This window comes from Motacilla alba, chromosome Z (assembly GCF_015832195.1).
Source record: "Motacilla alba alba isolate MOTALB_02 chromosome Z, Motacilla_alba_V1.0_pri, whole genome shotgun sequence".
Taxonomy (NCBI): domain Eukaryota; kingdom Metazoa; phylum Chordata; class Aves; order Passeriformes; family Motacillidae; genus Motacilla; species Motacilla alba.
The window spans coordinates 49,770,696-49,787,520 of record NC_052046.1 but is presented as its reverse complement, the minus strand read 5'-3'; the positions used below and the strand labels follow the sequence as shown (position 1 = coordinate 49,787,520).

Below are 16,825 nucleotides of genomic sequence, written 5' to 3'. Positions count from 1 at the left end.
ATGCCTGTTACTTGTGGGCACACAAGGACACAGAATGGCTGAGTAGCCTGAAAAATAATGAAACGTGACTGTAAGAAGATCACAGCCATAGGAGAAGAGCAGTGGGTGTGACACTTTCAGTCCTATTTAAGACTTGATATTTCTGCAAGTGTGTTTTACTTGTTGCTGAATTATCTAAGAAGTGATAAAAACTACAGAATGTGGATGAAGCAGAAATATTTCTGGTGTACTTCCCCAGATTTTTCATTGTAGAGTTAGCTTTCCTTTCTTTCCTACTATAGATATCACTTTTATCTGGCCTGCACACCGTATGGAAAGTTGCCTTGCTGTGTTTCCTTGTCTCAGCAAGCAGACTGAAATGCTCTTCACTTACATAATGCTTTCCCTGTATTTGGGATCATAATGTGGTATATTTTGGGGAGAGAAGAGAAACTAGAACTCTTTCTATGTGAGTAAAATGAGTTAAGATCATAATATCATTAGTCATGTGGGTGGCATAAAGCTGTTCTCACACATGTACTTCATTGTGCATGAGGTCTGCCTGTGTGACCAAGGCTATAAAGTGGTGGCATCTTATTTCACTGACGGAAATGCAGTCACCTAATACAAACCATCTAAGGTACTTGGCATCCTAGAAGTGGTGAGAATTCTGTTAGGACAAAATAACTTTGATTCATTGATCTTTCCTAGCCTGTGAAAAGCTGGCAGATGTGGAAGTACAAATGAATTCTTGTCATTTCCCATATGATGGTGACTGTGAGCACATTCTCAGGTTGCATAATTCAGCTGTCCTGCTGATTGTGGATGGGCATTGTTTGAAGACAGTCTTATGGAACACAGCTCTGTAAACGATGCCGTAAAACTGGGTGGGAAAAGGGAACTGCTTGGGAAAGGTCAGTGTACACTTGAAGAAGGCCCTTGGTGAGCTTTCCTTTCAGCACAGCCACTGGGCCAGTCTTCCCATGTGGTAGAGACTCAGAAGCAGTCTCCAGCTTTTGAGTACAGTTAGTGATGTACTGCAAATACCTGCACAGGCTTGCCAACCCTTCCTGACTGAACTGTGTAGCAACAGTAGGCATGTTTCAGACAGTGGCATTGCAACCACAGGGGGAGAATCATGGTTCTTTTCCTTAACTGATGTCATTGTTGTTCTGAAGCACCAAATCAGAAGATAAAAAAGGTGCCAACTTGAGCTGATGACTATATTACAAAGCATTGCTTTCTAGTGATTTTTTTTCTGCAAAAGTAAAAATAGTTTCTGTACTTATTTTGTATTTAAATATACAGATTATTACTCAGTTTCAGTTCAAGTCAGGAGGAGATGCCTTATTTCAGATAGGACAGTATGTTTTGCAGGACTTGCAAAATAAATTTCACCTGCCTTTTCCTTTCTGAATGTTTTAGTTAAAGCATTTTTGTGCCACTAGACATAAGTATGGTTACATTGAATAATTTTTTATTTGTAGTTTAATTGTTGTTAGCACATCAGGAGGAACCTCATATAAGGAATCTAGAAAAGAATAATAAGGAACCTAGAAAAGGCTCTGTAGATGAGTCAGCCTGCACAGTAGGTTTGTTTCTGGAATAAATCATATTTGAGGTTTGTACACCCAACCATTACTGAGGCAGTACTTTAATTAAATGGAAAAGAAAGAAGAAATGTATGTTTTCACAAAGTGAAATCTCTTTACTATTATCAGTCTGATGTTTTACAAACACATCCTCACAGAAATACTGTTTTTTCCCTGGTCTGCTTCTCCTGCTTCCTTATGCAAATTGCAAAGAATATATCTCTGTCATAGAAAGCCCTTCCTGTTTTCACTAGAAACAGGGCTAATATCAGGGTGTATATTGTAGACTGTCCTCTTTGCTGATAGATAATGTTGACTGAAGCCACAGCCACTTGCAAAATGTTCTCTGTGATCTTGACAAAATTTAAGTCTTCACTCTGTTTCATGTTCTTGTTCATGTTGCATCTAAATGCGATTTGCAGGCTCTTTGGCACAGACAGTATTGGTATTGATATTGGTTAAGATAGCTTTTAGTTAAGATAGGGTGCATTTGCAGGAGTTGGATCTTTTTCCGAATGAAAGGAGCTTGGAAAAAGGTAGCTTTTAGGAAGGTGGCACTTGCTTCCCAAAGATGAGGTCCAAAATTCTAAGCTAAGAAAATTGGAACAAGATGAGGGAAAAACGCTTCCAGTGACAGCCATGGAAGTCCTGCCATGAGACTCGCTCTGGTTCATGTGCCCATTGTGACTGAGTGGATGTGTTGAAGTAAATTTGTCTGAAGACTGTCTGAAGGATAATTTTGAGTAGTTATAATTTGAGTTTGTTTTGTTTCCACATGCAAAGTAGGGGGACTTTTCCAGCCACTTGAGAAGAACAGAAAATCCCTCCATCAGCATTTGCTGAAGGGCATGATCAGAACACGAGATTTATGGAGCACTGGAAATAGCTTTCAACCAGTCAGCACTCCTAGTCCCACACCCCTCCAGGAGCTAACAGCAACATGTTTTTTCCAAGTGATCTCAGTGGCTGCTGGGTGGCATGAGTAGGAGTTTTTGTGCCCTGACTGCTGCCATACTGGTGCTGTTCACTTATCGCCCAATTTTTCTAACCAGTTTTGAACTGAATTTCCTCTGTGTGGCAGTCCAGAAATTTAGCGAAACTTGGAAAGAAGAGGAGCTGATGGTAGGAGGGAACCAAATATGCAACTGGGTTAGTTTGGCATTTTTTAACTGCTTTTTCAAATAATCTGTGGAGGAAGGGATTGGAGATAATTCTATGTCCAGCAAGGAGAATGAAGTGGTGGAGTCCTCTGGGCTTCTGAACTCAGTCCTAAAGGTTTTCTGAATTGGATGCAATTGCTCTACATAAAGTTTTACTCAGTATTTCTTTGTCAGGCAATATAAACCCAGTGCTGTGATACAAACCACCTGCCTTTGTTATGAAATTTAAAAAGTTACACGATTTGGAAATATATATGAGATCACTGGAATAGTGCCCATGACAAAGAGGGGGTAGTTCTAAAATACAAACAAAATCCCCTAGCTGTCAGTAGTAGGGATGTTCCTCTGAGGTTTGCTTTCTTTGGGAGGTTTTTTGGTTGGCTTGTTTTGGTTTTTAATTCTGAAAAACAATCTGAAAATATTTTTATTTAAAATAAACTTATTTTGAGACTTTATCCAAATAGCTCATCTAATACTTCTCATTCCTGTTTGAAGGCAGGCTGCAGATGCAGGGTATGCCTGAATAGGACCACAATTTGGAAAAAATCTGCTGTGCCCTGTGAGGTCTAAATACTTCAAGAAGCAGGACAATTCAAAGGTCCAGGTTCTGACATAATTTCTTAACCACACAGATAAGAGTCCATCACTGAGTCACTGACTTAATACATTTGGGTAAAGTCTGCTGTCCTGCTTTCAACCCTTGTGCCATTTGGAGTTGCAGTGTCCTGAGAAAGAAGAGGAATTTTGTTGTGTTCCGTGTGGTGTAACCATTGTCCTAAGCAACAACTATCACTGTATTCCAGAAGCACGGAATAAAAGAAGTGGAGAAGATGACTAAAAAATGTCAATCAGAGAGAAAAATCTAAATGTTCTCATTGTATGAATGAGCATATTTCTTCTGAGTTTATAAAATCAATGTATTTTTCACTTAAGAATTTTTGCTGGGCATTGAAGAAGGGAGAATAAGAGTGATGCAAAAGGTCTTTGGAGTAAAAATCTTGTATGTAACTATTTTGAAAGTGGAAATCCAGGTTTTAAACAATGGGAGATTAGAAGGATGTGAGCATGGACTGAATAGGCTGCCTGTGACCTAAGTTATGGAAAAAGCAGGCAGCCACATTGTTCATTGCTTGGAATTTGAGTCTTATTTTCATATGGAGTTCCAGATTCTGTCTATGACAGTAGTCTTGTCTGGAAATAACAAATGTTTTGACCACAGTCACTGTTGAGAGACCAAAGATAAAAGGTTTTTATCTTTAGCTACAAGATGGATGAGGTAAAAGCAGAGGGATGGAGAGAGGAGCATAGGCAAAGGGGATAGCTTACTGTTGCCTTGATACTTACAGCAGCCTTTCCTTTTGCTGAACAGGAGATATAATGTGATAATAATTGGTAACAGACTGTTGGTGTGCTTGATCTCAAACTCTTCAGAGTTGAATTTCTACATCAGATGTATATGTTTATGTGCTTTTTTCCCACTGTAACATTTGGATTTATAAGTCCAGCATGCTTTTATGTGCATATATAAATAACCTATGTTGAAACACATATGCAGACACTGTATGGGTAAAATTATAAGCAGACTCTATCTGGAGACAGCCAGAAGAGACAGTGGTAATGAGAAGTGTTTTAATTGCTTGCTATGGTGATATAAATTTCTGCTGATTCCAGAGATCCTGCTGGGATAGGACAAGGTGTGACAGCTTCAAACTGAAAGAGGGTAGGTTTAAATTAGCTGTTAGGAAGAAATTCTTTACTGTGAGGATGGTGAGGCACTGAAACAGGTTGCCCAGAGAAGCTGTGGATGCCCCATCCCTGGCTGTGTTCAATGTCAGGTAGTTTGAAGCTTTGAGCAACCTGATTTAGTGAAAGGTCTCCCTGCCCCTGGTGGGAGGGTTGGAAGGAGGTGATCTTTAAGGTCTCTTCCCGCCCAACCCATTTGATGTTCTGTCATAATCTAGCTATTATTGTAGATAGGTGTTTCAGTAGGCTGTCAGAGAGAAGATGGATGGAGCCGTATAGGAAATTGCAGACAGTTGTGTTGCTGCATTTTGGCAAAAGTTTCTGTTTGGATGTGAACATGTGCCAGGCTTAGCTTCCTGAAAGCATGAAGCTTGCCCCTGCAGTACCCCTCTGATGCTGGCTGTACCTTAGGCTGGGTCCTGGTCTTCCTTTCCCTCCCTCTGAGGTGCAGGATCTTCTGGCTCCCTAGCACCCTCTCCATACTCACCCTCAGACTGTGTCTTCAAACATGCAGCCATCCTCACCAGAGCACCCTGCTGGGGAAGGAAGGAGCAAGAATGGAGAGCAGGCAAGGTGGCGCAAGCATTGTTTCTGTTACCAGCCAGAAGGCAGCCTTGCTCCTGAGAGCTGGCAGCACCACAGCAAAGCAAAGCTCAGCACACATCTCCAGTGAAATTGTTGAAAAGGCAGATGGTGACATCTTTTCTGCCATCTTCATCTTGCTGCAAGCTGTGAATGGCACTGGTGCTCCAGCATGCTGAACAGGCAGTAGTGAAAATGCAGGCAAAGGGGAAACATTTGGTTTCAGTATAAGTAGTGTATCTGTGTTTTACATTAAGGCTTATTTTTTGAAACCTTTGTTTTTGAAATTAAGTAAGTTCACATGCTGTGTTAAACATTTCCTTACCTTACATGCACTATGATATAGAAGCTGCTCTCCCCAGCATGGGGACAGTGGCAGCACAAATGTGCATGTTGTGAGAAAAGCCTTCAGGCACCATGGCAATGTGGTCTCTCAGACAGTGCTGTTGAAGCTGTCACACTGCTTTGCTGCTGGTGGCCTTTTCCTCATCTGTTATCCGGGTCATTTTCCTATCATCACTTTGTTGGTTTGCTGTAAAGCTAGAGACCATCCTGTTTTGTATCCATCTCCTGTTAGGGTAAGGAGGGGCAGGCTGAAGAGCATTGAGATTACACAATTAGGCATCCCAACCAAGCCTCTTATTCACAGTGACAGCTTTGACATCAGAACAGAGAGACAGCCAATGCTACCTTTGAAAAAGGATTAGACATGGCTTCTTAGTCTCTTGCCTCTTCTGACTTCTTTTGGAAATTTTTTTTTTCTACCAACACAGCTGTCCTTGATCACAGATGGGGCCCACATAGGGAGAAGAGTGTCTGGTTTGTAACTGGGAGCTCTCTGCTGTAAGCCTGAAGTGGGGGGAAAAAAGAGCATTTGTCTTCTCCAAACAACTCCTCAGCATTTGCTGCATTGCCAAGAGTGAATCCTGTCCCAAAGTGCTATCCTTCGGTTGCTATGCCTTTTTGATCACAGCAAGGTTGCCTGCTGCTCTGCCTGGGCTTTCTGAAGAAGCGTGTTTTGTGATTCCTGGTTTCTGCTTGGTCATGTAGAAAAGAGCCTCTGTGCTGGCTGTGGGAAAGATACATGTTTTATTTGCAGGTGGAAGTGGAGTCATGTTTACAGCCCATGGAAGCTGATGAGGTTGCTCTTGAGCAAAGATATGGTACTATATAAACTTTTTAACATCGTGTTATCTAGAACTGTGTGAATGCTAAAACAGGAGCATGTGGTTGGAGCACAGGAGAAAGGTCAGGAAGGAAATACATGCGTCTAAGTCACATTTATAAATGTGAGAAGGTTCAAGCAGGCATCTGGTGCTGCTTGAGCCTTGCACAGCTGTGGAAGCATGCTGCCTGGCCCATGGGCACACTAACACAGGTATAGGTTCAAATGCTGCCAGCTGCCCCACAGTCTGCCATTGACCAAGCAACAGAATTTGCCTTTCAAACCTTGATTGGGCCACACCTTTCTTTCTCTTCTGCTACTAAATGTAGGCAGTTGCTGTATGGGCTCCACCTACAGCTCTTCATCAGTACTATTAAGGAAGGAGAGATGGGACTTACATGTCCTTCTCCATTGTTTCCAGCACTCCTCATAGAGTACAATTGCTAGATCTCTGCAGAAATACAAATCAGAAGAAGAAAAAATAAATACAGAAGTAGAATATTGCTACCAATATTACAAAAATCTAATATCTGATATTCCGCTAAAATTAGCTTTTAATTGACTTTTTAGTGACCAGCTCATACTCCAGGTATGAGCTGGTCGCTTAAATTATTTTAGACCTCTACATAGTCCTCCTCAAAATTACCATTAGCTCCTGACAAACTTTTGATCTGCCAGCTCATTACTGCCTTAGGTTTTCCTGAATGACCATGCTTTTTTTTCTTTTTTTTTTCTGGGGTGTCAGTGGGCTGAGATACTCATGCTGAGCTGCACAGCAGGAAAGGAGATTGCCCAGGGTGGTGGGAATGGCATGTACAATCTGCCTATACAACCTGGAGCTGCTTATACAATCAGTGGTGTCAAATGCAGAGCATGGGGGAGCTCCGTGAGCTCAGTCTGCCTCAGGTCCAGCTACTGAACTGTGGTTCATTCCAGTACTCAAAGTAAAATACAGCATGAGTAAGGCTACCAAAAGCCATTTTTAAAATTAGAAATGTTATCATCATTTTGGCCATAGCTCCGGAAAATTAAGGGTTTTATAGCAAAAACAGAGCATTGCACTGTGAGAAACAGCATTAACTGAACACTGATGCCATGAGGATCTCAGGAAGAAAATTTGCTTTAAAGATTGCTGCTGCTGTGGTGCTGTGTCTGGACTTTAGATTCTTTGGGCTCTGCAATACTGGCAGAGCAAGCGCTACAAGACATGAGATAAAACTTAGACTATGAAAAGTCCAATTTTTAGTCTAAAACAAAACGAATTTAAGCTGATAGATGGCTTCTTTACTCAGTCTCCTGACAAACCCTTGGCAAACACAATAATCACAATTATAGAATCCTTGTAAAAATGATTAATCCATTCTGGTTGCATCCAGTAGGTTTTTTGGCTCTTTGAGTACACTTTTTCAGATTGCCAAACTGATAGTCTGTCAACACAGTTGTAACACAAAAAGCTATTTCATTGCTCCTGGTGAGCTGCCTCAGCATCCCTCACTTGCACAAGCTTCAGTGAAATCAAATTCACCTTCTAAAGTCTGTGTTTACTATGGCATAAAAGATAGGAGTGCCCACTTGAAATTCAGACTATATAGAATGAAAAGTCACTGGTGTATTAAAGAATAACTATTTCAGCTAAGATAGAGGGGGAAAAAAGTCATTAAATGCACTGCAAAATTGGCAATTCTTAAACTGCAATTCTTCCATGCTAAACAACTGTAAAACCTGTTTTTAAGTTTAAATATTGTCTGGCAACATTTGTTCCTTAATTAGGTAGGCAGATGATCTAGTATTTGAATCCAATTTATCTGTAGATAGGAAGAGACTGGTGATAAATGCTTTCAGATGGAACAGAGCAACATTCAGGTGCTCTGGAATGCTTCCTTATTGTTAATCAAAATCAATCTGTTGTTGCATAGCTTTGTTATTTGAAAAAAAAATCTGTTTTTTTCCTCTGTGAATTAGACTGGAGTCTGACCTCTGAGACTCTTTAAAAAGAGTCATGTTATTCAAATAATTTTTTCAATAGAGTCTGAACCTGTATTTGGTAAAGATCACAGATGCCCGGTACCTTTAATAAAGGTTTCACTTTGTTGGACAATAGCTCTTACTCTATTTCAAATAGTCTTATTTTCTAAGATATTTTAAGTAGGTTGCTTTTGCTTTGTGATTTAGATTTGTTGTCTTATGGTGCCTTTTAAATTGGATCCAGCTATTAGCAAAATGTACTAATTTTCCCTGGAGCTAGACTCGCATTCTGCAGACCAAAGGCTTAGTAAAGTCAAACTTTTTTCTCCCTTTAATAAAGGCATGGTTTAAATTACTTGTGTTCTAAATCTTATGGGTAGACCTCAGAAGTAATTTTTTTTTTTTTTTTTTTTTTTTTTTTTTTTTTTTTTTTTTTTTTTGCTTGTATACAACTCTGAGAATTGGACTCAGTTATCCTTAAGGGTTCTTTCCAACTCAGCTGTGATTCTGTGAGATTCTGTGATTCATGTGAGGAAAGGCCAAAGAATTGAGATCGTTCAGCCTGGTGAAGAGAAGGAGTGACCTAATTGCAGCCATCCTGTGCCTGAAGGGAGCCTGTAAGAAAGATGGAGAGGGACTATTGCAAGAGCATATAGTGACAGGACAAGGGGGAATGGCTTTAAACTCAGAGTAGCCTTAGATTAGACATTAGAAAAACTTCTTTACTCTGAAAATGGACAGACACTGGAACAGGTTTCCCTTAAAAATTTCCCCTTCTGTGGAAGTTGCCCCATCCAACACCAAGGTTGCATGGGGCTTTGAGCTACCTGATCTAGTGGAAAGTATCCCTGCCATGGCAGGCAGGTTGAAACTACATCATTCTTAAAGTCCTTTTCTACAAATTCCATTCTGGGATTCCATGATTCTGTGATTGTGTGAGCCAGGGGAGAAGAACATGGATTAGGCAAAAGAATTTATCACCTGGGTCAGAAACAGTCAGCATCTCTTTAATTTTAAGACATGTTCAAAATATCTTTTAAAATATTTTTTCTCAGGTAGGTATGTCACTGGGAGCTTTTCTTTTGAAAGTCAAGCCATATGTTTGGTACCTTACATGGCTTTAGTCTGTCAGTTTCAAGCACTGTTTCCCAAAAGGTCTTGGCCCAGGTTGTTAAAGGGACTGCCTCAGAGCTGGATTATTAGAATATTTTATGTACTTCCCCCCCCCCCCCCCCCCCCCCCCCCCCCCCAAATAATCTCATGCAGCAGCTTGCATTGTCAGAAAACAGAGCAAGCAAAATTTTGGTCTTGGTATCTTCCACTGAGCTGTCCAAATGCAGGTATTTTTGAGTTACAAACAATATTGTGCAATACTGTGTATTTTTTCTTAAAAATGAAATTAAAATATATTATGAGGCTCCCAGAATTATTTGTATAAGCTACTGCTCCTATATTTGGGACTCTGCTGTCTGGCAGTAGCATCCCTTCACAATGTTTCATGTAGATACGTGCCAATACTTAGATCTCAATATTGCTGGTACTTATGAAAATTAATTTTTGTACCTGAAACATTGAGTCTCTCTGTCTTCATGTTACTGGACTGTACCTCAGAAATGTACTACTAATATGAGTACTGCATTAAAAAAACATGCTTAAAAACCTGGCAGTGGAGAGACCCCCACCATCTCCAAAAGCAGGGTGGGAGGACAAAACAATTTCCAAGCAATGAGAGTCCATCCACAAGGAACCTGACATGTCAGCAGGCCTCCATCACTCCTCTGCCCTACTTTTCCTCATCCTTGGGAGTGCCAGCCATCAGTCCTGGACTTGGGAGAATAGCTCTCACCCTGGTATTGCAGGCTGCGAAAATAAATTTAAATTCCAATATCAGCATGTGGGTCCTTGCAGCTGCCAAACCAGTAAGAGTGTGCGTGGGTGGGTGAGCAGTTAAAGGTGTTGCTTCAGATCCAGCAAAGTCCTCTGTGCTTTCTGCCAGCAATAACAGGATGGATTGCTGTAAATTACTTTTCAGGTTTAGTTTATATTGTTTATGATATAACCAGCCAAAACGACATATGCTGTGAATCTCTGAACTGTAGAAGAGCACAGAGAAACGTGCAGAGAGAAAACTGCGAGAGAACTAATGAATTCTTATTTTTGCCACTGAATATTTGCTCCCGGGAGGAAAAGAAAAGCCAAGAAGAGCATGCACAGGATGTGGTATGGTTAGCCCAGTCTGACCACAACCAACTTGGTTTTCAAAATTTCCTTTTGAAACTGCTTTGTTGAAAATGCCTGTTCACATATGAGTCATTCATTAGGCTGTGAAGCTGTGGGGCCCATTTTGCTCTTGCCACTCTGAGCATTTGATGAGACGCTGGGAACTGCGGGTTTTTTTTTGCATCCTACTCGTATGTGACTAAAATTCTTATGTTTGTGGAATCAGCCTTACAGCTACGGAGTATCACAGAAACATTCCTTCTTTATAGTTCATGTGTCTGAGAAACTGTTCTAGCTGCAGTTTGGGCAGCACGGCTGTCTACACACCATATGGTGCAGGGGGCAGGAATGTAACCAGTACATTTCAGTCCACATAGTGCAAGGCCCCCTGCCCCTCTTGCACTTGGAGCCAGCTTTGGTTTCTGTGCTCTGCTTTCTGGGGTCTTGCACAAGTCAGAGAGCAAGACTAACTGAGCTGATGGTTTCACAGGCCCTTCAGCAGCCATTGGTTCTCCTGCAGGAGAACTGCCACGGGAATATTTGGGGCAGACAGGAGGCAAATATGTAATCTGAGGATAAGAGGCATGCTGCTCCTGCCCCAGCTGGCAAAGTGCCAGCGTTTCAGGTCTGGGAATGTGCTGGGGTTTATACTCACCCTGGGAAAGAAAGGGAAAAAGGCAAAAGAGAGAAAGAAAAGTGTGTGCTGTCTCAGATCTTACTCAACAAATAAATATTTTTCTTTTTAACTATTTGAATAAATGTTGGTTGCCAAGGACAGAAACCATATGGAGGAAGGAACAGTTAAGGGAACAGGCACAGCTTAGTTCTGTGTTTTCCAAAGCCATTGGAATTCAGATGCTCAGGCCGTGATGCAGTGCCAGTCATATGTGATGTTAATATGTCAGGAAGTAAGACCACATGAACGCCTTCACCTTCACCAGAGAAACCTTCTGTTCTGCTCTCAATGCAGCTACAGGGGTTGCACTTGTTACAAAGAGTGCTCAGAAATGTAAGCCCTTAAGTCTTGTGACTCCACCTTTACATCAAGAAATACTTTAATAACTGCAGGGGAAATAACAGCTCCACCAGGAGCACCAGGAGATATAAAGACAGCCCCATCCCTGCTGTTGAAATATTCTCACTGAAGGCACAGTTTGAGGTTATGAGCAGCCACAGAAGCTGCACTTGATTGCCTACCTCCTGGGTAAGTGCTGTAACTGCTGGATCATGAGATGTAGAAGAGCAGTGATCACAGGAGGGGACAACAGACCCTTTCTCCTCATGTTTCTCATTGTTGCTATCAGAATACATTAGGAATTCTGTTTGGATTGTTTGTTATATATGGAAGAATCTGCAGAGTAAAGTGTATCTACAGTCTTTTAAATGTGTTTATATTGTTTGCTTAACTCATCTTACACATAGGAGAGGTGTATGGTTACTTGATATAAGCACAATTTGGACTCAGTTTCGAAAACTAATAAAACTGCTTACATTTCACTCTTACTGTGAAAGGTGATTTTCATTAGGTGCCCTGTCTTTTGAGATGGTAAAAGACTGAAACAGAAGCATTGGGAGTTATTCCCCTTAACTGTTTTCCTTTACTATCAGTGCTGAATTGCTAATGGAATATAAAATGTTAGGCTGATCACTGCCTGCAGTCAGGAAAGCCTTACTGGAGAGTAAGATGACACTTAGGCCACAAGAGTGGCTAAGAACAAAGTGAAAAATGTAAAGACAACATACATGTAATTCATGTTCATACTAGTTAAGTAAAAACATTTTTTTCAGTTGTAATTTGCTTGAAAACTTTGTTATAGTGTGTCAATAACTGTTTTTATCAATGTGTGTTGGTAGAACAGCATGACAGCTTTTCAAATGCAGATGAATTTTAAATGCTTAAGAAAGTGCTTAAAATCTGTTAGTAGCAAAATTGATTAATTTAAGTGGAAGTTCCCTGTTTCATGGGTTGATATCTAACTTTTGTCCTTTTGGCATGGATTTAACATTGGTACAGAATTACATTTAAGCTTTCTTAATGATATGATATCTTGTAGGATACACTTAAATAGGGGATATTATCAGTTATATTTTGTGACTTCTCCAGATCTTTGCAGTGGTAATCTCTGTTTCCTGCCACCCCTCATGACCCCGTTTTGACAATATGAAAGAAATAACATCTAGCCTAATTTAAAAGGAAGAAAGTCAAGACTGGAAACAGTGGCAGTGAAGATGCTGCAGATGTGTGCCAGGATCTGGGTTAGTTTCTAGCATAGAATCAGGAGTTAGTCTTTGAGCATCCTGGGTGTCTAAAGCCCACGCTGAGGGGCGCAGAACTTGTGTCTCCTCTGTCCAGCTGACTGACTTGTCAGGCTGCAACCTGCCAAGAGACACAAACCCAACAAAGATGAAAAAGCCAAACTGGTACAGATACATTATCAACACTCAGGCAGAATACAGGGGGTTGTTTGTTTGTTTGTTCATTTGTTTTTTACCTAGTTTTATTTTTCTTTCCAAAGGTTCGTCATCGGTGGTGTGAACTTGTCATTAAACACAAATATGAGCCTGGGTATGGAGACATTGAGAGATTCCTTAGAGAGGATCAGGTAAGTTACATTTAACAAGCATTTGGAATTTTTAACACCCTTATGCTGAAAAAAAATTTTTTGTATATTTTCTTACTGCAGTTTGTAAAAAACTCGGCTGTGTATTCATCTTTTTCTTCTGTGATCCCCTAAACATTGTAATTTAAGGAAGCCACTTAGGATAGGAGTATTCAACCTCAGCTAAACCTCAAGACTGTTAATCCTCTGTCAAGTGGTGAAATAGGATAGAATTTCCCCCTCTTTGCGTTTTATGCAAGCCAGAGATATGAGTGATACTAGGAAGATACTTCTCAGCAGGTTCCTTTTGCAGGATGAGGAAGGTAGGTGTGGCTGTGAATGTCAGTGCAGGTAATGAGGTAGGTGCAAAGCAGTCAGTGCTGTGGTAACCTCAGATTTGAAGATGACAGCCAGAACTAGTATAGCACATCCAGGGAATACTAGCCCCTCCACGGGTAGAGACATGGTAAGACAGGATTGTGGAGGCATTAAAAGGCTGGACATACATTATTCCCTTACTATGGCCTTTTATTTAGGTCACTGAGAACTTAGAATTTTAATTGCATCTCTGCCTTGTTCTTTTTCTATTTTCACTTTTATTTATCTTTATTCACTATGAGCCCATTAAATCGAGACATTCACTGCCTAGGAGGAATTTTAAATATTTAAATGTATGTTAAGAAAATAGAAAATGGTGAAGATACATTAAAATCTAGGCAAGATATTAATGCTTTTACCTTTTATGCTGACAATGAACAAAGCTGTTTACAGCCAATGAGGATATTCTGCTTTCAGGCAGGACAGCACAATTGAATTATTGCAGTTTGTCATGTGTGCTTCTAGCTCGGAAGTATACCTCCTATTATTTATATCTCAGCCAACAAACAGGCCCCAGAGCTCTTGGCAAGCTCTGTATTAAAACAAACAAACAAAAAAGACACGAAATAACATTATTTCATAAGGAGTTACATGCATTGTGCATAATTATATTCAATGAAAGGATGGAGATAAGCATCAGCAGAACCTGGGGGTTCGGGTTTTAGGAAACCCTTGAGCTGATAAAACCATACAGAATTGCATTATATTTGGAGTAGCTATTATGTCAAATAAAGACATTTTCTGCAGTGTAGGGAAATAACTTTTTGCAACTTTTTAATGTAATCTTCATTTCATTTACTTCAGCAGTGTGTATAGTTAGTGGCACAACAAGCTGGTGTGATTAGTATTTAGAGCAGTTGCATGTCTGTACTGATCATGTAGCATGGTACTTTTAAAAGTCTGGGGGAAAATGCAAATAGACTGTTTAAATCCTTTGAAGTTCTACAAAACACTAGTGTGTTTACTGCATATAAATGTTTAGACCTAGGGGAGAGTTATTAATGCTGGGTGGAGAAGGTAGTTCCTATAGTAAGAAAATTTCACCATTAAAGAAATTCTCAATGAGAGCAACTGGAGCCCAGCTTCAAGGCCATTTGTGTGGCTGCCAGACCTTGCTGCAGCTTCAAACCTTGGAAATCTGAGGTTTTGGTTCTCTTGGTGTCACAGTATGCTTAGAGAATTGGCAAGGAGTCTGGCAGGTTCCTGACACTCTGGGACTTTCTTCTTTTACTTCAGTCATTTTTAAATTTTAAATTTCTCTTCTGGCTGAAGGGGTTTTTAAGGCTTACCAGCCAATGCTAGAAATTGCGAGGAATAGCATTAAAAATTACATTTTCTCAATGCTGTCTGAATTTTCCTGCTCCTGCAAGAGTCCAGACACTTGTAAAAGTCAGCATGCTAAGCTGCTAATATTTTGTCACATATGTAATCCTGTTTTGGTAAGTGCAGTTTAACATTTACTGAATTCCTGTAATTAGCTGAAAAAAATGTATCATCAGAAAAAAAAGACAATCTCCAATATGTTTCCTGTTAAGTTGGCCAGAGCTTTGTTTGCAGTGGTCAAAGGGGCCCAGATCTCCCCACAGGAACCCCATTATCTTTTTTTATAGTGGCTATGTCCAGAATAAATAGTTAGGAAAAACCTGCCTTCATACCCAACCAGAATTTATGCATGTTAAACTGTCTCTCTGATGTAAAAGGAGTCAAACATAGATGTGACCATATTCAGTTGATGTCCAGTTACAGAGTTGCCAAATGGGAATTTTAGAGTGGAGTACTTCAGTCTTTGTTCGTGGATATGTGAGTAAACGTGACAATTTGAAAGAAAATGTGTATCCTGTTGAAGGAAGGAGAAGCTTTTTTCATAAGGAAAAAAGTCGGATAGTTGGTAAAAGGAAACAGTATTCAACTTAACAGCAGCAAGGCAAGTAGAGTGAGGAATAATTTTCTTGTCATGCCATAACACAAAATTCTGACATTAATCATCTGTTTTTCCAGAGTCAACACAGCATATAGACAACCGTCCTTAGGCTAAAGAGACACAGAAAAAATTAGTTCTTCAAGGAGGGGAGAATAGACATTATAGAGTAAATGGTATTTTCTGTGTTTTGGATTGTCTATTTTGTTTCATTTCTAGTTTAAATGAATACTAGAGGGTCAGTGGCAAAAACCCAGCTAACTAGTTATTACTGGCGGTAGGATGCTTGTGAATTATGTTCCTCTTTCAGGCTATGGGTGTGTATCTCTATGGTGAATTAATGGTGAATGAAGATGCAAAACAACAAGAACTTGCACGGAAATGCTTTGCTGCAGCACAAGAACATATGGATGCATCCTCAGCCAAAGTGGTGGCAGAGATGTTATTCTGAAAAGGTGATTTTTCATTTTAATCCTAACACCCTGATTTTGCTTCATATAGAAAGAATATGCAGAGCTCAGTGAACATCGTAAACTGTGGCATACCACACAGCTTGTGGCTGCTTAGGCTGAGAAATAACTCTTGTTATGTATCTTGTTGGCTTGTTTTTTTTTTCTTAAGCCTAGCTGCGGGAGCAGTGAGTTACATACATGTAGGCATAGCTGGAGAACGTGGAGAATGGCTTTGTTGTAATGGACTGTACGAGAGGCAACTGTAAGTCCAAATGGCCAAAGAAAGCAAGGCTCTGCTTACAGTTGTTTCCCATCCTGTATTCCTAACTCTGCTTACAAAAATTTCAATTGTGCCAGGAGCATTTCTGTTTAATAGAGCTGCATGTTTACTTGACAGGCAGCATAGTCTCTGAAAAAGCCTGATCCCACAGTGGAAATATGAAACTTTGGACTTGGAAGCAAGTATCATGTGAGAACAAGCTGATAATTCAAATTTTTTTGTGTTAAGGGTATGGAGGTTTTGAAGATTGATTATGAGGTAAGAAAAGTAGCCTTAACAGGAAGAAGCTAGCTTGTTTATGAAATTAAAGGAGAGGAATCACCAGAAAAAGCAGAATTGCAAAAATATTTATGGAATGAAGATTGCTGTAGGCTATAAATTTGCAAAGATACTTTCCAATTCTCTGTCTGAGCAGTGGGAGGTAGCCTTACAGTGTCTGCACATGCATGTTTAACCATAACCCATTAAGATTTGTATGAAAGTTTCTTTGAGTACAGTATTTTTTGGTTATTCATGTAACTCATCCAACAGACTGATTGCCATGGTTGTTCACAAAACTTTACAGCTGATTTGTGATATCAAAATTCAGGCTTCTAATTTAGCAAAAACATTGTCACCCAATTGATACCAAGCAAAAACCTTAATTTTCTTCTGTTCTAGCAGTATTTGACTGTGAGTTCCACTTGATTTTGTAGTGGTTTTTTGCTATGTTTATATGAAATACACCCAATGAAGATACTATGAAAGCAAGTTTGATTATGAAAAGCCATGTAGTTCTTCTGTATAGAACT

General features: G+C 40.0%; 1 protein-coding gene across 11 annotated transcripts in view; it reads left to right on the top strand.

Annotated features, from left to right (window-relative positions):
* LOC119696000 (aminopeptidase O (putative)) overlaps positions 1-16,825 on the top strand; it is a 172,489-nt gene that overhangs the window by 153,017 nt on the left and 2,647 nt on the right. For 9 of the 11 annotated variants that reach the window (XM_038125423.1, XM_038125420.1, XM_038125416.1 and 6 more), the window contains 2 exons: positions 12,923-13,009; positions 15,613-15,757. In XM_038125423.1, coding sequence (XP_037981351.1) covers positions 12,923-13,009; positions 15,613-15,753 — 228 coding nt within the window. In that variant the 3' untranslated portion in view covers positions 15,754-15,757. Of the gene's footprint in view, positions 1-12,922; positions 13,010-15,612; positions 16,293-16,825 lie in introns of all 11 variants that reach the window. The other 2 variants (XR_005255474.1, XR_005255473.1) reach the window with 2 other exon arrangements.